General features: G+C 38.8%; 1 protein-coding gene across 4 annotated transcripts in view; it reads left to right on the top strand.

Annotated features, from left to right (window-relative positions):
- The window catches only part of ELMO1 (engulfment and cell motility 1), a 264,820-nt gene that overhangs the window by 218,485 nt on the left and 21,773 nt on the right, over positions 1-24,562 (top strand). For 2 of the 4 annotated variants that reach the window (XM_069958426.1, XM_069958429.1), the window contains 2 exons: positions 17,333-17,496; positions 21,577-21,689. In XM_069958426.1, the coding sequence (XP_069814527.1) occupies positions 17,333-17,496; positions 21,577-21,689 (277 nt within the window). Of the gene's footprint in view, positions 1-1,377; positions 1,534-1,661; positions 1,682-17,332; positions 17,497-21,576; positions 21,690-24,562 lie in introns of those variants that run through there. The other 2 variants (XM_069958428.1, XM_069958427.1) reach the window with 2 other exon arrangements.

Genomic DNA, 24,562 nt, shown 5'->3' with positions numbered 1-24,562 from the left:
TTTACATCTCATATTCTTCCTAATTTGCCCAAGTTGATGTAATAAAGTATGTTTTAAAAGAGCTGACATAACATAGAGCAAAGGAACCAGCTCAGCATTAGAGGCAGTGCAGAGAGCCAGAAATGATGTAATAGATGACTGAACAAAGCCAAGACCAATTGCTTCAGCACCTTGGACAGAAACCAAAAATATTCCTAATTACTTAAGGTAGCGTTCACATAAGGCGTGCCCCCTCCTTAATTTATGTGTCTCTCCTGGTCATATCTAGAGATCGGTGGGGGTTTTAACACTCTGACCAAAACAAAACTATTGATATCTCTGTGACATGTCAAAGATGTTTTGTAATGATAGAAACACTTTAAGATCCTTTGAGTCTTGCATCTACCGCTCAGGCACATGACATGTATATAGCTGTTGTCCAGCCATGCAATGTAGACTTCTTCCTTGAGCCCCAGTCATTTTTAGAAGGATTTTTCTCTTGAATTTTTTTTCTCTTGAAAATGTCTTTTTTTGTACACCTCTTTTAAAATTTTATATAACTAATATTAGTAATTATGTGCCATTTGTAGTAATATATTACATTCTACAAGCTGAAAAAGATATATACTAGATATAAACACACATTAGGTGGAAAACACTAAAAACACAGGAGCCCTTTTTACTGATAAACTGGGCGGTGGATATTATGGAAAATATTTGGGCAAATCTGCTTTTGGAGAGTACTAAGGCAGGGCTACACTGAAGATGCTTCCTCATCATTCCTAAACAAAATTTAATATGACAGCCCTCATGAAAGGGGTGATCCAGGCTTAGAAGAACATGGCTGCTTTCTTCCAGAAACAGCTCCATTCTTGGGTGTAATTTTACAGTTCAATCCACTGAAGTGAATGGAGCTAAATTATAATTTGACACACAACCTGGGGACAGGGGTGGTGCTGTGTTTGCTAAAAAAAAAGTACCACTGTTTTTCTAGTTCTGGATAACACCTTTTAATTGCTAGTGGACAGTGGGTGCACAATTAGCTTGCTTCTTAGATGACAAGCAGATGGTTAGCATCAGGTTATCAAATATAAACATTTGACCTGTCCTATGTATAATATCCTCTAATTTGGTTACTGCAATGCAGAGAGAAGGACAAACATGTAAATGAGAGTAACTGGCTGATTAGAGATTCTATATATAGGGGGAAATTTATCAAACATGGTGTAAAGTGAAACTGGCTCAGTTGCCCCTAGCAACCAATCAGCTTCCACCTTTCATTCCTCACAGACTCTTTGGAAAATGAAAGGTGGGATCTGATTGGTTGCTAGGGGCAACTGAGCCAGTGTCACTTTACACCATGTTTAATGAATCTCCCCCATAGTGCTCCTCTCAGGGATTACTACTGTCAGTACTTTGGAACTGCTGGGCAAAGGTGTCTGGCAGCAACAAGGTACTGAGAGTGGTTTTCACAGCACTGGCAAAGTGACCGGTTCCCTTTATGACTGGATAGTCAACCTGTCTCCAACCTGTGGTCCACTTCCTGGATTTCAGGTGAAATGCCAAGACCTCTCTAGCAGGAGTTCTTTCTTATAGCATTGCCTATATATGACTGTACTCCATAATTCTTGTTTTATTATGTGTTATGTGTCAAGAAGGATTTTCCAGAGCCTATCTGTTACATGTCCTTATAGAAACAGAGGTAAGAATAAGCATGACATATTTGACAGCAAGGGAAAAGAAATTCAATATTTCCTCATAATGTTTCCCTATAATTTGCTGGTTATTTCCCCCTGCCCTCAGTTCACCTGCGGTGCAGTCTTTTTTGCCTCCGTCCTATCTTCCATATTTAGCTCTTAGATTGCTTCCTATAATCTGATGCACAGTCCCCATTTTTCTTTTCTATCTTACATTAGCAATTTAATTCTGACACTTGATACATATCCCAGTCTCTGACTTATTATTCATGACACATTGCTGCCACAGAATGTCCTTGTTTTGAAGTACAGAAGAAGTTTCAGAATTCATGACATGTTTCCCTCGAAGGAGATTTTGTTGCTGAAAATCTGACCGTACTTGCCATGGGTGACAGCACTCTCACTGGCTGCTTAGGATTCAGCTCTAAACTCCATACTACCTTATTCCTCATGTGTGGATCACTGTCTGTCTGTCGATCAACATTTTCATTGCTGGGTTTCCAAATAATAATGGGGTAATCTTTTGACTGTTAAAATATTTTCCTTATGTTTTTTACAGGGTTTGGAATACTAGCAGTTTACACAAAAGGCGCGCGTGTAAATAAGAATCCGCAAATGCAGGGAAAACTAGGGAATTTATGACAAATACATCTAATATAGGAATTCAGTTTAGTTGACAATTACAGTTACCGCTGATGTATTTTGTTACTGATTCATCTGGGGTCAGTCAATCCTTCTAAATATTTATGTGTCAGTCTCAATCTAAATATTTAATATATGAAATGCTTGCTGAATGCAGACAAATGATACACACACACAGCATTTTTGTCCCGTCATGTGAAAGACTGCGTGTATGTAGTTGTACTCAGTTTAGTACTTGTCTTTCTCTAAACATGGGAACTAAGGTAATATCTATCGACCAACTTGGATCCAAATCTATAAAAAATGCATTGAGGGTTTAGAGCATCTGAATGAGGAAACCATAGAACATATCAATAATAAGAGCAAATGATAAAAGCTATGTGAACAATGTATTAAAGACGGTCCTACCTTTAAAAAAATATATATATATTTGGCAAGAGTGATCATTTGATTTAAAGGGGCTATCCAGGGATTAAAAAAAGATAACCCTCATCCCTTGAAGTCATTACGCCACATTCCGGATTATCCCCAACATTGTACAGCTATTGAGGAAGAAAAAGGGCTGTGGTTTTGACGACGTTTGGATTATATTACCAAGGCAGTTCTTGCAAAGACTTATTTCATAAGCAGCCAGGGAGTAACCAAGATAAGAGAACCATGCCATTCACATATACATTCTTTTAAACCAAGGATAACCCAGTTAGGAACAGTACGTAAAGGAGAATTCCCGCAAAAATAAAAAATCACCTGCAGGCAGGGTGTGTCGGGGCATAATGAAGAATGTATAATTGCCCATCTCAATGTCTCCCACAGCACTGCTCTCTGACAGCCGCTGCATGTCATTTTCTTCCAGCTTCCTGGTACGTCACGTTAGCGACTCCTGCTGCTGCAACTCCATGACCCAACTGACAGATTGTCCATTCAGCCAGTCAGTGTCCTGTGCCAGTCACTGATTGGTGAAGCAGGCAATTCATCAGCCAGGTCATGACGTTGCAAGACCGGCAGGGGGCCAGAAGCTGTCAGAGAGCGGTAAGGGTATGTGCACACTATGGAAATCACACGGATAACTTGCCACGGATTCTGCCGCTATTCCCCATGCGCTCTGCTTTACTGTCTGCCAGCCCCATAAACTCCTTGCTATGGTCTGGTGGATTCTGTTCATTCTTTGGGCGGAGGGCGAAATCCACCTGACCACAGAATGGAGTCTATAAGACAGGCGGAAATTCAAGTTGGTGCATGGGGGAGTCGAGCGACCAAATCCACAGACGTTATCTGTGTGATATCTAGAGTGTGAATATACCCTAAGGCCGTGCTGTGGAATAGAGATGGGTAGGTATACATTCTTTATTATGTTATTGCAACCTCCTGCCTACAGGTGATTTTTTATTTTTGGAGGCTTTAACAGTAGTGGGGTCCCTCTTTTAGTACCCTGAGATCTGTTAGATTTCAAGGTTAGGTGGTTACAAAGATGACCTTTCACAGTCAAGGAGGGGTTTTTCACACACAACTTTTTAAAGGCACCTTTTTTTTTTATTTTTTCTACAAAGAATATGGATGTTTGAATGAGGCCTAAGGGCCTGTTTCAAGTATTTCTGTTCAGGAGTAAATATATTTTACAAGTGTTCATAAAGCATACCTAATTTTATTAGCCATTTTCTTACTAGACACATTAAATGAGTCTTTTACCTGCATGTTAACTATGGGCATAAACTTTATCTGCAGCAAGAGAATTACTCTCCTAATTGCCTCCATGTGCGTTTTTTTTCTTCTTCAGTGTACATCTGTAGAAGCCAGGTAATCAGGGTAGTGATGTTAACCCCTTAATTACATGGACAATTTTCATTTTTGTGTTTTCATACAGACCCACAGTCTGTATTCCGTGGTCAGTATAATTACACATATTCCTGTTTATATAACTTTAATTTAATTACTACCTATAAAAATGTATTTGCTTCAAATTTCTTTATTCTGACTCCTATGACATTTTTTCCCATCTATGGGGCGCTATGAGGGCTAATTTTCTGTGCAGTTTCTGTCTATACCATATATTATATATTTGCCAATATATAATTTTTGCAATTTTTTTTTTTGTTTACACCATTCACCTTGTGAGATTACTAAAATTATAGGTTAAGGGCCCTACTACACCAACAGATTATCTGACAGATTTTTTAAAGTCAAAGCAGGAAATGTATGTGAAAAGAGAAGAAATCTCAGTCTTTCCTTTAGTACCTGTTCCTAGTTTTGGCTCAAAAAAAGCTGTCAGATGACATCTGTCGGTGTATTAGGGCCATAATAGATTAGATATTGTGGCACGCATTGATACCAAATATGTGTATTTGAACTTTTAAGAAACTTTAAAATATGAGATACCAGCATGTTTACATAATATACACTGTGATTTCTATTTTCAAAAATATAAAGAATACTTAACCCTTTGAGGACCAGGCCCAAAATGACCCAGTGGACCGCGCAAATTTTGATCTTAGTGTTTCCGTTTTTCCCTCCTCCCCTTCTAAGAGCTCTAGCACTTTCAGTTTTTTATCTACAGGCCATGTAAGGGCTTATTTGTTACAGGAATAGTTGTACTTTGTAATGGCGTCATTCATTTTACCATAACATGTATGATGGAATTCCAAATATATTATTTATGAAGATATAAATTGGTGAAATCGCAAAAAAGAATGCAATATGGTAACGTTTGGGGGGTTCCTGTGTCTACGTTATGCACTATATGGTAACAGCGACATGATACAATTATTCTATAGGTCAGTCCGAACACAACCATATGCAGGTTACACAGATTCTCTAATGTTATATATGTATTTTTTAATGAAATCCTTTTTTTTGGCAATTAATTATAAATAAAATGGGACTATTGTGACGCTTATAACGGTTTTATTTTTTCACCTACGGGGCTGTATGGGGTGTCATTTTTTCCGCCATGATCTCTAGTTTTTATTAATACCATATTTGTGAAGATCGGACGTTTTGATCACTTTTTATTAATTTTTTTATATATATAATGTAACATAAAATCGGTAATCCGCGCACTTTTTCCCCTCTTTTCGTGTACGCCGTTTACCGTTCGCAATGACACTTGTTATATTTTAATAGATCGGACAATTACGCACGCTACGGTATATTATATGTTTATCTATTTATTTATTTTTATATGTTTTATTTATATAATAGGATAGGGGGGTGATTTCAACTTTTATTGGGGGAGGGGTTTTGGGGTAGTGTGTTAGTGTTTTTAACTTTTTTTTTTTTACACATTTGAAGTCCCTTTGGGGGACTTTTACATACATTACTTGGATTTCTACACTGATGAATGCTATGCCATAGGCATAGCATTGATCAGTGTTATCGGCGCTCTGCTCATTGAGCCTGCCTGTGCAGGCTTAGAGTAGCAGAGCGCCGATCGGACCGCATGGAGGCAGGTAAGAGACCTCCAGCAGTCCGTTTTACCGATCGGGACCCCCGCAGTCACACTGCGGGGGTCCCGATCGGTAAGTGACAGGGGACTCCCCCTGTCACTTACACTTAAACGCCGCGGTCGCGCCGCGATCGCGGCGTTTAAGGGGTTAATGACACGCGGCAGCGCGATCGCTGCAGCGTGTTATTGCCGGTGAGGTCCCGGCTGCTGATTGCAGCCGGCCCCCACCTCCTATGAAGCGCGCTCCGCTCCGGAGCGCGCTTCATAGCGGGAATTACACCCAGGGCGTACAGTTACGCCCTAGGTCGTCTGGGGACAGACTTCCATGGCGTAACTATACGCCCTGGGTCGTCTAAGGGTTAAAAAGTTACTGTCTTTTTTTTTTTTTTTGCAGAAATCAATAGTCCAGGTGATTTTAAGAAACTTTGTAATTGGGTTTATTAGGCAAATATGCCATTATCTGCATTCAAAAAGTCCCAGGTCCCCCCTCCCTCCTCTTTTCCATTCACTGCAAAATATCAGCTAATTGTGACTTGTTGCATCAGACACAACCCTGTCTGTTCTATAGAGAGGGAAGGGGGAGGAGGGAGTTAGTCGGCAGCAAAGAACAAATGATTACACAACATGGAGGTGGGTGACAGTGGTATTCAGAGGTCTGAGAGGTCAGTGCTGACTGTCAGAGGAGATAGCCAGGTGATTAACTGTAGATTAACTCTTTGTTGTCCTGTTTTGATGCCTCATCTCTCTCCACCCCTCCCCTCTCCATAAGCAAGCCATGAAGACAGGGGGGAGAGCTTCATGATAAAAATGCATTTTTTGGCTAATAAACCCAATTACAAAGTTTCTTAAAATCGCCTATACTATTGATTTCTGAGAAAAAAATTTAACGACAATGACACTTTAAAGTATTAATGCTTTAGAATATAAAAAAAGCCTCATGCACACAGTAGAGCTGTTCTTACTATCTACTAAATTAAGAGGTGCTGCATAACCAGGTTGGGCCTTCCCTTGGGGACCCCATACCAGCTGCATTATCTGACACTGTATGGTAGATAAACCCTTGTTAGTTTTTCATATGGCTGTATTTGTGGTCTATATTTCCTCCAAATGTACAGTACGTGAAAGAATTATTTTGTCCACAAATAGAGCTATGGAGGAAAAAAATGTGTGCGTGTCATAGAATGTGAGTGTATGTGAAAGAATGTGCTGTGTCATTTGAGAACATTTGAGGCCTCCACAGTATATATGAGGTTTGCAATATTTTTTATGTACTACATAGCAAGTCTCTCCTAACATATTAGTTGTAGTAAATACTTTCATAATACATAAAATAATTAAATATTCTGGAGCATCTTCTCTTGGGGCAAGTTACATCTGCGAGTAAAGGTGATAATTCGTAGTCCATGTACAGTGTCACTCACTTTGAGCAAGTTTTGGCTATTGTACTATCCTGAACCCTTGGAGTACACCAGAAAACTGGCATAGAAAGTCTGCAATTTTTAGTTCAGCTGATCCTTATGCAAGAGTTGTCTACTTCTATTTTTTTTTTATGACAGAATACTGCGGCACTGTGGACATGCAGCAGTATTTACAAAGGGGACAGCTTTCATGGGAGGAAAGCCTTGATTTACCTTTTAGCAACAGTGTGGATGATCTTCAGTAGACACACTGGCTTAAAGTGTGCTTGTGCACATCCCAGCCTGTTTCAGGTTCTCTTCCCTTCTCCTGCACATAGCTTTCTGTATTTTGTCTGATTTACTAGAGACAGACTAATCCTGATAACAGGCAGTAAAGAGCAGATTGCTGAGAAGTGAGACACCTAGTGGTCACAACTTTAGAGCTGTTTTTATTGGCTAAGGAGACAATTTTAGTAATGATTAACAAATGTGTAGCAAATAACATAGGTTATAAAACATAGGGAAGTTGTTGAAAATGACAGTGAGCATTTAATCAGCCTGGTCAAATAATTGGACTGTAAAAGATGGTGTCAGAAATATTACAATACATTGGCTACAATACAAATGTCTTATTATTTTATGTCATAGCCCATTTTAAAGGACTTAGTTTACTAAATTGCTCAAGCGGATCAGCAGCATGTTTGGATGTGGTGGAACTATAAAAATGTGGATGCTGCATTAAAGTAGCTGAAATTTTAGTGATCACCTTATTTCTTTTCCAGCAATCATACTCACTGCTGCCGAGCACTGTGATCTATAAAGTCTGCTGAAAGACATCTATTTCTCACAAAGAAGTAAGCTGACAGCTTAGAATGCTGATTTGCAGTTTCCGCAAAACTAAGTGGCATCTACTGCAGCCATTAATCTGCCTCACTAGAATGTCCATCAGTCGGACTTTTCCATCCTCATAAGCACTTTTAAAGTGGTAGTTAGCTGATCTTTCATTGGCAGTATGTAATTCATGTTTAGTTTTTTTGTACATTTTTATCATTTAGTATACATTCTTTCAGCTTAGAAACTCATTTATGTTTAGTTCATCTAGCATTTAGAAGAGAAAATATTCTCTCATGTCTTAAAGGTTCAAAGAACTACCAGCCTTCCATTTTTAAAGATCTGTGGGTGCCAGAAAGAAAGGTACGAACTTTTGTAAAGTTCTTCTGTGAGATACTGTATTCTTTCCATTAGTACTGCTGTGAGAGAAGAGCTATAGCATGGAGCTGTTGTCTCTGTAATGATACTTAGTAGCTCTTTTTCCCTTTTTTATTATTTTTTATATGAAGTCCTTCCAGTCATCTTCATCACTACTTGCAAACCATGAGTGATAGATATCCACTTCTTTTGCTGTATTTGTGTTATTGTTTGCAGCATTATTACCATCTGTTTTTCTTTTCCTACATTTTCTCTTTCCAAACATAAAAGAAAAAAAAAGCTATTTTTCAGACAACCTGTCGCCAAGGAGCATTATAGTAATCATGTAGATTATAAGTAAATGTTATCTAGTAATGTTGATAATAAAATAATTTACAGTGGTTTGTCAGTTTACGATGAGTCTCTGAATTTGTTTGTATCCCCACAGTCTTATTTTTGGTAAACCAATAGAACTACTTAGTAAAATGTTGACGGTTTTCAGTCTGATCAGGTTTAGTCTGTGGGGGTACTTTAAGTATCATTTTACCACAATATGTGTGACTTTCTGCAGCGCAGATTACAAACATGTTCTTGTGATCCTAAAACCACTTAGATGGCAGACGGACTGGCTGGATATTGATTTACCATTTGTGCTTGGATGTGTTCTCCATATTTTATAATGTCTGTCATGCTACTTCACATATTATACATATAAGAACTAGCTAGAAACCGTTTTTTATTTACTGTTTTGTCGAGTTGGAGAGTCCTAGAAGATGGGAGTTATGTGACTAAAACTGCTGTAACTTACATAACAAACTATATTGTGCTGAACTGTTGCTATGTTAAACGTCTAAACTGAATATATGCAATATGTTACAAGATTCTTGTGGTTTTTTACCCTAGCATTGCACTTGTTGGGAAACTTTCACATAATAAATGAATTCATCTATTTGTAGTCATTTGTACTGCTGTTCACTGTTACTGTCTTTTTACTGGTGTCTGAGTTACCTATGGTAATCTGAGATGAATTTTAAAAAGAATCCATAGCATAAATCTTAGACTACAGTTCACTTTTCTGCCACAAATGTACCAGTGGATCCGCCTGTGGATTAGCCCTATTGTAATGCGTGGAATCTGCAGTGATGAAGAACATGCTATTGATTTAAAGTCTGCAGTGCATTCATTATTTGTGTGGATTTTTTGCTAGAGGAGTGTCGGTGGTTTATCAGTATTGCAGAATCTGTTGGCCCTATACAAATAAATATTATCATATAAATAAATATTACGCCTAAATACTGATACAATCCTTAAAGGAGAAGTCCAGCAAAAATCTTTATTAAAGTATTGTATTGCCCCCCAAAAGTTATACAATTACCAATATACACTTATTTCGGGAAATGCTTTTTTCCCTGCACTTACTACTCCATCAAGGCTTCACTTCCCGGATAACATGGTGATGCCACGACACAACTCCCAGAGCTATGCGGGCTGTGGCCGGTGGAGAGGATGATAGCAGAGGGATGCTCCAGTGCCCTGAGTCCCCCAGTGTCCCCTTACCATCATCCTCTCCAGCAGCCACAGCCCGCAAAGCTCTGGGAGTTGGGTCGTGACATCACCATTGTCATCCTGCTGTGAGTATGTAAGTGCCGCCCCCATTAACCCCCGCTGCTGGCAAGATACTTTACCTGCTCTACAATCCGGCCGCAACTGAGGCTCCCAGAGGTCCCGCACAGCCAATCAGTGACTGTGGCGGGGCCGTGCACTAATTGGCTGAGTGGGACCTACAGGGACCGGAAGCCTCAGATGTGGACAGAGCAGGTAAAGTAAAGCTACCATTAATGTATGTAAAAATTTGTAAAGATTTTTCTCGCTTCCATAGTAACATGCTAAAACAAAAATAGATCCCCATGATGTCTCAATGAGTATGCCTACAATCCAGGCAGTGCACCTTTGTACAGTTAGAGTACTGTATAGACAGACATACAGTCAAAAGATCTGCTTTAGTAGCAGGTGGCCTATTTGTGAACAGTTTTGAAATAGTAACAAGTCAATGCTTTCTACCATGGACAAAGTAAAGAGAGTTGAAATATGAGTACAGGTCTGTTTACATCTGCCCTGGAGGCTCAATTAGGAACCTCTATTGCGGATTTAGTCACATATGTCAGAAAAATATATTGCTACGTGGTATTTTCTTGTAAAATGATGGACACCATGGAAAATGAAAATACAAATACAGAAGTGAACAGGTAAAAAAAACAATGGGAGAGTAAATGCAAATATTGATTATATGATTGAGGAGTTATTTTAGTCTGATTCATTAGTGCAGATGCCATGGGGGTGTCATACTGTATAGTATACAAAGATCAGTGTCTTATAGGAAATAATTTGGAGATGTTGACAGAATGCACACAGAGGTATACTGTTTCTCATTGAAATATATCCCTTTCATTTTTATGTCATGCACCAGTGCAATAATGAATCTCTCCATTCGTACATAGACAAGTGAGAACCCAGAGGGAAGAACATATTTTGTTGTTGATTAGAAACGACTTCTCTTTTAAAGTGTTTGCAAACAGTTGCTGTAGAATTGTTAAAGTATATTTGCCAACAGAGCTGTATAACCGTTAGTTGTGCAAGTAATTGCCCAGAGCACGTAAATGGCTGATTAAAATAAGCCTTTTGTTTTTTTAAATGTTGTATAATGTAAATTCTCAGAGACAGCAGACAAGGCAAAACATTGTCCTTCCAATGGTTTAGAGGAAAAGAAAAAGCTCCTTTCTCCTTCTCAGTAGGAACCTGTGCAGGCAGAGCTTCCATTAAGAAGGCTCAATCAGTCTTGTATAGAATTGATGCTGACATTATCTCATTGTTACAAGGCATATCCCCAGCTTCCCCAGTGTTCACATTACTGACAAAAATGAGATTCTGTATTATGCATTCCCTATCAGCTGTCCAATTATTTAAAAGATCCTGTCTACATGACCTGAGATGTGCTTAGCTATCTGCAGCGTTACTTATTCCTTGGATTTGCATTATTATCGCTTATCTATGTAATCACTGACTCATATAAAATAATTTCTTACATTATAGTCGATTGCATACATTTTGTATTTCTTAACTTGGCAAAAGATGAACTTGATGTATTTTATTTCAACGTCTTCAACTAGGTAAATGGTTTATTCTGGTAGATTGCAACTAGTTACACCTGATATATAGTTTATGTTCACAGACATCTGTACTAGACGTCATACACGTCTATTCATGTTACTTGGAAAAGATGAACTTTAGGTATTGTTTTCAACGTCTAACTAGGTAAATTGTTTATTCCAGTAGGTTGCTACTATACAGAGCTTATTGTCTTTTTTTTTTTTTGGGGGGGGGGGGGGGGCTAGCACTCACTAAAGATTTAATATAGCTCTGAACGAAAGTATTCAACTGCGTGAATAGTATATTACAATCATTATTCTCTTGGTATTATGAGATATGGTATGTAACAGCTGTGTCATGTGATCCTGTCAGACTTTAGATTGCTCTACTGTGTAGACAGAAGTTGAGTCTCTTCTGTGTCCCTAATCTATCACTTGCTGCACTTAGGACTAAAACAATTTAGTGAGACTCTGCCCCTTCTGTGTAATAGGAAATGTGTATCGGAGCAATGGAAGCAATCAGGATGGCAGAAAACTAGCACATTAACTTAAATTTTATGCATAAGATTATTTATTTTTACATCTCACCAGTTTTCAGGTTGTAAACCCAATTAAAAAAGGAAAAAAGGTCAGTGAGCTTGTCACCTCTCTCACCATTTTACTCCCTGCAGTGTTCTTATCACAAGAATACTCAAAGCTCCATGAATTTGTATAGGTTCAGGACTGTTTTTTTTATCATAGCCTTAGTTATAAATATACACATTGAGCTACAAGCCCTAACAATATTTTTAGTTATGATCTTTTTATGGAAACCAAATCTAAGAGAAATGTACTCTTGTTTTACAGTGTATTCCATCCCATCACTGAAAGGCACTCCGTGATATTAGGCCATTCTAGCACTGCTTTGTGTATACACTGGGTCTTAGTGTTCTCCTGTTGGCTCCTGTCAATTCCTATACATAGCATGGGTGTGTTAACTATCAAGCTATCAATCTTTTTAATTGACTATTTTATTTATAATTGTCTGTACATATTCTTTTTCCTAAAAATGTCATAAAATATGTAACTCAGAACATCTGTAGGTATCGAAACATAGATACATTAATAATTATCGGGTTCAGTTTTTTCACCATCTGTTTGTATAGCGTAGAGTTTCTATGTCACAGATTGTCATGCTTTAATTTATTCATTGCTCAGTCTTACAGCAGCAGAATGGACAAACCAACATACTTAAGAGTAGGCTACAATATGCAAATATATAGCACTTGGTAGAGCTTGCTTATGCTGATATTTCTGCTGCCTTGTGTGGTTTATAATATACATATGTACATTTACATAACACCCCTACCAAATGTTCAGACTGCTGGTGCTTTAGTTTGGGAAAAAGATGAGGGGGCAGTTTCTACTTATATATTTATGTACTATCAAAGCATCAAAACAGTGTCTGTATAAGTTTTTGTGGACTACACCCATCATGGACTCAACACTCCTCTTAGCGTTAGCGGAGAATGCACCTCATCTCACAATGCATTACTGTTAGCATGGAACCAAATATATTTTCACAATCTAGATTCATTTTCCTACGCGATGCAGAACAAAAAAAAAATGGCTCAATCTGAGATATGAGGAAAATGGCAACAAATGGAAGTATCTTAGCAATTCAGAATTCCAGGTTTAATTATTTGACGCATGTTGTATTATTTGTCTAGAGTAACAAACAATAGCAACATACCTATGATGTCTCATAAACAAATAGGTTCCCCTTCACTGAACAAGGCTCCTAAGCTGAAATGTAAATTGGGTTTTCTTAACACAGTCCATTGATTTTATGTGAACGCTATATTTTGCCAGGGGCTTTGTCAGAAATCAGAGAAATAATTCAATGCTGGCTAACCATGGATTCAATTAACTAATAAGCAAGTTTATGTAGGTTGTCATAGAAAATCACTCAGAACTGGGAGAACGCTTTGTCTAATGCAGTCACTGTCACACTAGCTTAGCTGACCTTAAGGGCATACTCTGCTACAAAATAAAATATACCAATACGTTTTACTCTTTACTCGTATTTCTACTTCATTAATAATATCAAATTATATGTCAGATCTGGTTCTTGTCTACCCGAAGAATAAAAAAAAATTAGTCTCTTTGAAATTCTTGTGAATTCTGAGAACATTATATAATCGATAAAGGAATATGACAGAAGTACATGGTTTCATAACAGTATGCTTACTAAGTTTGCAGTCTATGAAAAAGACCTCTTTGTGATATTGGGGGAGCACACTATACACCATAAGCTTACAGGCACATCATTGGAAGTTTCCTTTAGTCTCTAAATGGTCATGGATTGAATATAATACATAAGATGGGTTTGGTATCTGGATAGTTAAAAGGGGAACTATAAGTAGGTTAGGCCAGTGCTTCTCAATTCCAGTCCTCAGGCCTCACCAACAGGTCATGTTTTGAGGTTTTCCTTAGTATTTCCCAGGTGATATAATTATACTCAGTGCATCAGGTATTAGCACAGGTGTCCTTTGTATGGGAAATCCTCAAAACATGACCTGTTGGTGAGGCCTGAGGACTTGGAGTTAAGAAGCACTAGGTTAGACAACCCTAACCTGCTGATAGCCCCAGTGTTGTGTACCTTTTATCCTCAGCGCAGTTCCAGTGCACTTAGTCGTTTAATCCGGTAAGACTGTTAGGAGCACTGCCCCACCCCCATAGTGATGATCTGTGCAGATCCATTGATTATCATTAGAAGGGGTGGGCCGGCCGAGGGAGGCTCGGAGCTATGGGGGACAGGCCAGTGCTCCTAACAGTCTTACCGAACTGTGGAGTAAACGACTAAGTGCACAGGAACGGCACTGAGGATAAAGGTAGGAGACATACCTTCACTCTCTGTGTCTCCTGCACAATAGGAGGCTAATAGGAGGTTAGTATACTAAATTAAATAGTAAATACACAAAAAAAATCACAATGTCCTTGCTCAATCCGTTTCTCTCCTTTTATCTGAAAACAGTCATTAAAATTGGCACCTTCTAATATGTGTCCAGCTGTTGGGCAACGTATTGTAACAGGAGCCCTTCTATACTATAATGTAATACTAATCCCCCCTAATGTCTATTGTAATGCATGCTAGCATTAGAATTAACATTTGAGTGGAGAGCTTGTGCCACTAATGTTGCAGTGCAAGTACAGTGGTGCAAAAGGTAGAGGTGATTGACAGATATCTCTGCTCACTCTGCTTCACTGTGCCACAGCTGCAGCTCTACTGACTCATCTTCCCAAACTCTACTGCTAATAAGCATTAGGATAGACATTAGGTAGTGGTAAGTATCGCTAATGCTGCATGCAGCAGCATTAGTAATATAACTATTGTACGACCAGGGCTTGTGCAGCTCTGCAGTTCCCGATACAGCCATTGGTGGCATCAGAGGGGCCATGTCACCCCTTACAGCTGCTAGTCAATGTACAGTATGAATGTTAATACAAAGAAAGCTTACATTTTTCTTTAATAAATGTGTATTAAAAAAAAAGATGAGCAAATTTAAAGTAATAACGAAGAAAAGTGCTTTGCAGATAGCAAAGCACTTTGCTTCGTTATTACTTTCAATTTGCTCATCTTTTTTTTTTGGTGAAGGTGAAAGTTTCTTTGTTCTCTTTGCATATGCTATACACATTTTCTTGCCATTGTGCTACTCTTGATTCTTATGGGTGCTATAGGGTAGCACAAATATTGAAGGGAATAATGTAGTTCGAAGGCTAGAAATAAAAATCCATTATCAAGCCAAAAGAGTAACGTGTTCTTGTAAAACCTTGCTTACACTTAACAATAGGTTACATTTCTTAACTATCAAACATAATATTAAATCATATAAATGCAGAAAATAGTTAAAGAGAAAATATTCTTTATCATTGATCGAATTGATTGTGATTAATTAAAAGTTATCATTAGATTACATTTTTTATAACTGTTACTGAAAATAGACTTGGCAATGCCAGCTGATTTACCTTGGTCAGTATTTGTAACTAAAACTAGGACTGGGTCCGAAACACAAAAGAGATGCAAGTTTTTCTATTGAAGTTTCTCTGTGTTTTTTCTACTATTAATTGTTCTCCTAATAGAAATTATTGTCTGAAATAGTGGTCTGTGGAAGTGGCTTTACTCTTAGTGACAACAATTTGGGAACATGTCCCTATAGTGAATGGGAGCTGCGCTGCAATAAGACAGTGCCACAACTACACAATCCCTGGTGCTGAGGGTTCAGGCTGCAAGCACTATTTTTAATTGGCAAGGGGGTGTTGGCGCTTCACCAATCAGCTTTTCATAGCATGTTCTGTAGATTGGCAAATAATGGGTTTTTCCTAGAAAACCCCTTTAATATGTTCGCTTTTTAAAGCAACACTATAGATACAGTTTATCTCATCTCTATTGTGCTGTTAAATAGCATCTATTGTATGTTTGGGTTGGTGAAAGGCTAACTGCCGAAATAAGGATTAGTAGAGACCAGAAAAATAGGCGTCTGAAATTCATGCAATATTAACTCCTCTATCTCTAGATATGGGAAAGTCCTTTATGTACTTAGAAGCACACTATAGCTCCTGGTGGAGAATACCACTAACATACAGTGTCCAGCGAAGAATATGTGAAATCTTTTTGGCCCTGAAGTAGGGTCATGTGCCACCATACAGCCTCCTGCACACATCTCTACAAAACTCAACTTTTAGACTACACGGTGCTTTCTGTGAACAAACAATGATCTCATATATTGTCTTTTATTTGCTATTACAAGACAGGGAGGGTCGCACAAACAATCACTGGATCGTTTGTGCAGCCTTTTGCTGTTATAACAGTGGAGGAAATAACTAAAACTGTGTGCGCTTAAAAAATGGCTTACAACACTACATTTTTAATGTGGTTTGGAGACTTTTTAGGTACTTTTGTGCCTCACCAATAAGTAGTACCTTAAAGTAGCTATGGTTTTTTTGAAAATGAAGCAAGCTGCCGTTTGCAAAAATGTGGTGTATTTTTGGCGAACATCTTTTCCATAAAAATAAGCTAACTACCAAGTGACATGAACTTAGACTAGACCGTCTAAAAATGCTTCATGTTTTAAAACTGGCTGAACCACTGTTGCATTTTTAGATTGTTCAATCTAAGATTACACTGTTTACCAGTTACACTTACACATTGTGGGGATTTAGTTGATGCCACTCAGGGTTTTAGCTTTAAAGCTGCATGGTAAAACCTGAACATATAAAAAAAAAAAAAAAAAAAAAAAAAAAAATCACCCTCCGAAGTTCACACTGGAACACCATAATGCTAAACTGAGCAAGTGAATGGACTGTGTTTAAGATATCAGTAAAGAAAATGGTGGCTCCCAGCTCCGTAAAAAATATATGTATAACTTTATTGAACGTGCATCTTAAAATAACAAACAGGCTAAAAACATCAGCTCCGACGCGTTGCGAGGTTACACCACTTAATCATGATTGAGAGGTGTAACCTCGCAACGCGTCAGCGCTGATGTTTTTAGCCTGTTTGTTATTTTAAGATGCACGTTCAATAAAGTTATACATATATTTTTTACGGAGCTGGGAGCCACCATTTTCTTTACTGAAGTCTATATACGGGAGACGGTCCGCAATATTGCTCCACGCGCTCCAGACCTGGGGAATTACAGCGGCACACATATACTGCACTTTGGTGAGCTGACTTTCCTTTTGCTCATTTATGTGTTTAAGATAGTTTAGTTGACTTGCTGTATGTAATATCTTTTTTTTTCAAGTAAACAACTTATCTTTGACCGAGCGACCAAGCACTTACCAATTATTTGTCTCTAATAGGTTATGCAAGTTGTAAAGGAACAAATCATGAGAGCTCTAACAAACAAACCAAGTTCTCTGGACCAGTTCAAGAGTAGGCTTCAGAACCTCAGCTACACAGAAATCTTGAAAATACGTCAGTCAGAAAGAATGAACCAGGAGGATTTCCAGTCCCGCCCTATACTGTAAGTAATCTATTATTGAAGTATATACGAACACACAAGCAATCATCAGCCATAACATTAAAACCACTGACAAGTGACGTATAATCTTGTTGCAGTAGCAGCTGTCAAGTGAAGTGTTCAGTCAGTTTTGGAAGTTGATATTTTGGAAGCAGGAAAATGGCAAGGGTCAAGGGCATACAGTAATAATAGCCAAATTGTGATGTCTTGACAGCTGGGTCAAGACGTTTCCAAAATGGCTTGTAGAGGGGATTGCTAAGGCTCAGTGATGCATTTAAACATTGAAGGCCAGTCTGTAGTCCAGTCCCACAAAAAAGTTTCTGTAACAAAATTGCTGAAAAAAATTCTGCTGGCTTTGACAGACTGACAGACTGCATCACAGCTGACTGCATATGGGGTGACGCAGCTGCAGACTTGTGCCCATGCCTACTATAGAGGCATGCATGCATTAGAACTGTAAATAGAAAAAGATGGCCTGTCTGATATATCACTGTTTTTCTTACATCATGTTGAGAGCCATATGCATGGTTCACTTGACAAAGAGATAGTACCTGGATGCACTGTGTTTACAGACTTAATAAATGTAGATATTGTTCTAGTAGTGATTTACATATACAGTGTGAATACTTCAAGGGTTTATGTTGACATTTGTATTCAGTATAGTTTTGGAAATACAGTACATTTAGTTTATAAAATATTCCCTGTTCAGAACACTCGCCCCTTTTTGTCAGATGTGACCTTTACAGAGATCTGTATAATCTTGGAATCTTAAATGAAATACCATCTATTTTTCTCCAAGGAAAGTGAAACAGATATTAAACTCTGTATAAATCGACTGTAGCCAGAACTGCAAATAAATGGCTAGAGGAAAAAGTGTAGTCATTTATTAACCGGATCACTACAGCCTCAGCCGCCTGTAATAACCAAGCACTGCTTTTAACATTTGTATGTGTTTGGCTTTAGTTATAGAACATTGCTAGTATTGGAACTTACAGATTGATCACTAAATTGAATTGCCAAAGCCTTAGTGTAAATTTACCTGCAGAGATCTAGGTCAAGAGTAATGTTGGCCCATTCATTTTAGGGAACAGTGGGGATCCCAGAGATTGGAACACTATTGAATAGAGATGAGTGCTACTCGGGTGTGCTCGAGTCCGATCATTCAGCATTTCAATACTGGTGGCTAAAGAAGGCTGGGTTCACACAGCATTTTTCCTATCTGTTTAACGCACACGTTTTATGAAAAAAACGGATGCAAAAAATAGATGCAATTGTATGCCATCTGTTTGGATCAGTTTTTCCATTGACTTCAATTCTATAAAAAAAAAAAACAGATTGAAATGGTTGCGTTTTTTTTAACATACACAAAAATAGGGTTTTTCTGTCCGTTAAAAGTAACCAAATAAAAACTGATATGATAAAAGCATAGGAAAAACGTAGTGTAAACCCAGCCAAAGTTGGATGCAGCCCAAAGGCTACCTGGAAAACATGGATACAGCCATAGGCCCCACCAATGTTTCTCTGACATGTTAAAAGTTTTTTTCTTCATCTTGCCTCTTTAAGGACCAGACTTTTTTATTTTGATGTATTTTTTAATACACAATTTTGGTGAACATGCCACTGTTTGGTGGGGCACTTATTGTCAGCTTATAACCTCTAATAAAGTACTATATAACCCAGGTAAGCCTACAGAGCGTGCAATAACAAGATAAGATACTGGGCTTTCTAACAAAACAGAAGTTTAGTATAAGTATATATTGAGACTATTCCTTGTGTCTATCATCAGAAGCCTCCAATTATCATATGTGTGGATTCTAATGTTAAAAATCAAAATAGAGAATTAACCCTTGCATATGCAGATGATTAACTAGACTTAAAAGAAGCCGAACATACCCAATCCCATTAATTCGAGAGAGAGCCCCTATAAGAAAGGAAGCCATAATCAAAATGTAAACAGAGTCTTAGGGACACAAAACTACTAATACATACTAAAACAACTGAAGAGCCTCTCTCTTTCTTTCTCTCTCTCTCTCTCTCTCTCTCTCTCTATATATATATATATATATATATATATATATATATATATATACACACTACCGTTCAAAAGTTTGGGGTCACATTGAAATGTCCTTATTTTTGAAGGAAAAGCACTGTACTTTTCAATGAAGATAACTTTAAACTAGTCCTAACTTTAAACAGATACACTCTATACATTGCTAATGTGGTAAATGACTATTCTAACGGCAAATGTCTGTTTTTTGGTGCAATATCTACATAGGTGTATAGAGGCCCATTTCCAGCAACTATCACTCCAGTGTTCTAATGGTACAATGTGTTTGCTCATTAGCTCAGAAGGCTAATTGAGGATTAGAAAACCCTTGTGCAATCATGTTCACACACCTGAAAACAGTCTAGCTCGTTACAGAAGCTTCAAAACTGACCTTCCTTTGAGCAGATTGTGTTTCTGGAGCATCACATTTGTGGGGTCAATTAAACGCTCGTACAACAGTGTGTACTACTCCCTTCAGAGGACAGCACAAACAGGCTCTAACCATAGTAGAAAAAGAAGTGGGAGGCCGCGTTGCACAACTAAGCAAGAAGATAAGCACATTAGAGTCTCTAGTTTGAGAAACAGACGCCTCACAGGTCCCCAACTGGCATCTTCATTAAATAGTACCCGCAAAACACCAGTGTCAACATCTACAGTGAAGAGGCGGCTGCGGGATTTTGGCCTTCAGGGCAGAGTGGCAAAGAAAAAGCCCTATCTAAGACTGGCCAATAAAAGAAAAAGATTAAGATGGGCAAAAGAACACAGACATTGGACAGAGGAAGACTGGAAAAAAGTCTTGTGGACGGATGAATCCAAGTTTGAGGTGTTTGGATCACAAAGAACAACGTTTGTGAGACGCAGAACAAATGAAAAGATGCTGGAAGAATGCCTAAAGCCATCTGTTAAGCATGGTGGAGGTAATGTGATGGTCTGGGGTTGCTTTGGTGTTGGTAAGGTGGGAGATTTGTACAGGGTAAAAGGGATTCTGAATAAGGAAGGCTATCACTCAATTTTGCAACGCCATGCCATACCCAGTGGACAGCGCTTGATTGGAGCCAATTTCATCCTACAACAGGACAATGACCCTAAACACACCTCCAAATTGTGCGAGAACTATTTACAGCAGAAGCAGGCAGCTGGTATTCTATCGGTAATGGAGTGGCCAGCGCAGTCACCAGATCTGAACCCCATTGAGCTGTTGTGGGAGCAGCTTGACCGTATGGTACGCCAGAAGTGCCCATCCAACCAATCCAACTTGTGGGAGCTGCTTCTAGAAGCGTGGGGTGCAATTTCTCCAGCTTACCTCAACAGATTAATAGCTAGAATGCCAAAGGTGTGCAATGCTGTAATTGCTGCAAAAGGTGGATTCTTTGAGGAAAGCAAAGTTTGATGTAAAAACAATGTTATTTCAATACAAATCATTATTTGTAACCTTGTCAATGTCTTGACTCTATTTTCTATTCATTTCACATGTATGGTGGTGAATAAGTGTGACTTTTCATGGAAAACACAAAACTGTTTGGGTGACCCCAAACTTTTGAACGGTAGTGTGTGTGTGTATGCATTTGTGTCCATCCGTTTTGATCTGTTTTTCCATTGACTTCCATTGTAAATAAAAACGGATCAAAACAGATCCGTTTTTTTTTTGATGGACGCAAAAACGTAGCTGACACTACTTTTGTGTCTGTTAAAAAATTGATCCTTTTTGATCCGTTTTTTTTTACAATCTAAGTCAATGGAAAAACGGATCAAAACGGATGCACACTAATGCATCCGTTTTTTCCATCCGTTTTTCATCCATTTTTTTGCAAAAAACGGATGAAAAAAAACGGATTGCAAAAACGCGGTGTGAACCCAGCCTTATGGGAGTATGATGTTAATGTAAAAAGTAACTACAGGTATATCAATAAAAATCTTCCCTTGGGTGTGTTATTTACATAGTATACCTTTATTGTCATTGCACAGGGGGAAAAAAACAATTCAAAACAATCCTAATGGTTCTCAATGTACCTGTCTTTTTTATTATTGCATAGAGAGCTGAAAGAGAAGATTCAGCCAGAGATCTTAGAGCTTATAAAACAGCAGCGACTTAACCGGCTGGTCGAAGGCACCTGCTTTAGGAAACTAAACAGTCGGAGAAGACAAGGTATGTTCTATGATCCTTTTTTAGACTTGTGTTTTATTCAGACGTAGAGCTCTGTTCTCATCATGTTTTGGTCAACCATAACACAAAAATATTTGCTTACAAAAAATATGAGATGTAAACTATATAAAATGTATCCTGTAAAGTACCTGTATCTTTCTGTAGAGAAAAATATTGTCATTTTGATAAACAGTTTTTCTAGTCACAATGGGGGTTTTTTAAATTGACTTTTGGTGCCATTTAAATGACTTCTGCAGCACAATCTGAAGTCTTGCCAAGTGTAGCCAAAGACCAGTACAGAGACAATGTCTCCAAAATAGAGACAATGGTAAAAAAAAAAAAAAAGGTTAGAAAGTTTGTTAGTTAAAAAGAAAAGTTAGAATTTACATAATGTCATTTAGTAAAAGATTAGATGGTAAAAATGTTGGTTGAAGTGTTCCTTTAGGGATCTGGCTGTTGGAATTAAATAACTCACATAGCAGACCCCAAACTGGTCTTGTTTTAAAAATTTAGAAGAACTTGACTGAATGCTTTAAAAAGATGCATATCCCGTTCACTGTTACATGGCTGTCTGTCACTTTTTTAGTGCTGTTACTTCATCACTGTCACAGTAGAGAAGAGTCAAATAATTTTCAGGCAATAAGAACAAATGTTTTAACTTAATTTAACTGGCAAAAAAGAAGTAGCATTTACTGAATAGACTTTAGTGCATTAAATGAAACCTCTGGAAAAGTAACATTATTCATCATGTTAGTTTTACCTCTGAACATTCCCGATCACATGTATTAAAAAAATCGCATTTACATCAGAGCCCAAAATGGTGGTAACTGCTAAGCACTGCTAGATCCAGTATGATGTCACCATTGGTTGTGGGTAGAGATGAGCGAACCAGGTTCGAGTCGATCTGAACCCGAACGTTCGGTATTTAATTAGCGGGGGCTGCAGAACTTGGATAAAACTCTAAGGTTGTCTGGAAAACATGGATACAGCCAATGACTATATCCATGTTTTCCAGATAGCCTTAGAGCTTTATCCAACTTCAGCAGCCACCGCTAATCAAATGCCTAAAGTTCGGGTTCGGATCGACTCGAGCATGCTCGAGGTTCGCTCATCTCTAGTTGTGGGCCTTCTGATAGACAGTTTTCCAAATTTTTTTTTGAGCTACTTGTAGGGATGCAGTCTTTCTGTATATAGTAATTTTGTAAATTACTATTATTATTATATTAAAAATGTTCTTCAACTTCTGGAGATATTGTAATTTCCGTAAGTTCCGTGCAGGTTTTTCAGATACTCTATTTAAAAGAAATCTGTTACCAGCCACAAGGGTTTTGAACCTGTCACACTATAACATAGCACCTAGTGCAAAAATATAGCCAGTAGCTTTATTTGGGCCGTCTATGTAATCTAAATGCTAAAAAAGACCTTTTTTCCATCTGCCTAAACAATTGGAGAGCTAAGGTGGTGCCAAGCCCACAAAAGCCACAGCCAAGCACACCTCTCCCCACCCTGTCGTATCCTGAGTGACAGTCATGGCCCAGCTTCTAGCTCCAAGCTCTGACCTCAGGTCTCAAACATGCGCCATGAATCAAAATCTAAGTGCATGCGAGTAAGTTTCCCTAACGCTGACAACATCCTGAATAACTGGCCTTATGGGGGCTGTAAGAGACTGTTGGAGATCACACTGCTCTGACATTGGGAGCTCTATTTTATGCTTGCATCTTCAGGATGCTGCTGCTACCGGGGTAAGCAAAACAAGAGTCCGTGGAGCCTCGGTTGTGAGTCTCAAAACACGGGATAGCCAGATATCTCTAGCCTGTTGCCACGGGGTGCCTCCATGATGGGGAGAGCACCACACCACCCTGAAAGATAGCCCCTTAAGTCTCACTCGGTTGTGAGTATTGGAACATAAATAGGGAAACAACAGGATGGCCCCTTTTTGTCAATGTCTAACTTAAGGTACGAGTATTGCGATCATGACAAGGGCTTGCCAAGGCAAGCATCCATCCACAGACAGCCGTTTCGGGGTATTTGCCCCTCGTCACTGTGGAGCAGGATTCTGGATAGTTGGGGCAATGACAAATCAACCAACAAAACACAGTAATCACTGAACTCAAGGAGATCAGTGAAAAAATACCAATGGAGTACTCAATTAAGTGTCTCCAACGATGCCCCCAAAATTTTAAATATGCAAAACAAGAGTCCGTGGAGCCTGCGAGCCTCAAAACACGGGATAGCCAGATATCTCTAGCCTGTTGCCACAGGGTGCCTCCATGATGGGGAGAGCACCACACCACCCTGAAAGATAGCCCCTTAAAGCGACTCTGTACACACAATCTGTTAATCCAAGATCTGTCCTGCGGTCCGTTCGGCAGGTGATGCAGTTAATGTCCTAAAAAAAATGCTTTTAAACTTGAAGCCCCGTTCCAAAAGGGGAGTATCTGTGCCCTAAATTTGCACAACCTCTCTGTCCCTCCTCCCCACCCTCTTCATCATTAGGAATGCTCCAGGCAGATTGCCTCCTATTCCCCACCTGTGGCAGCCCGACACATGGGCTGGATCGTTAAGGACCTGTGCAATGTTCAGCATGGAGAAAATGTTTCAGTGGCATTCCTAATGCTGAAGAGGGTGGGGAGGAGGGACAGAGGGGTGGTGCAAAGTTAGGGCACAGATACTCCCGTTTGGCACGGGCTTCACATTTAAAAGTATTTTTTAGGACAATAACAGCATCACCTGCAGAACGGACCACAGGACAGATCTTGGATAAAACAGCAGCTATCCGAAGGTACAAGTGGTTTGGGGGGTCAGATTGTGGGTACAGAGTCACTTTAAGTTCCACTCTGTTGCGAGTATTGGAACATAAATAGGGAAAACGGGCC

This window comes from Dendropsophus ebraccatus, chromosome 2, assembly GCF_027789765.1.
Source record: "Dendropsophus ebraccatus isolate aDenEbr1 chromosome 2, aDenEbr1.pat, whole genome shotgun sequence".
In the NCBI taxonomy this organism is placed as follows: Eukaryota; Metazoa; Chordata; class Amphibia; order Anura; family Hylidae; genus Dendropsophus; species Dendropsophus ebraccatus.
This window is presented reverse-complemented; position numbering and strand designations above follow the sequence as displayed.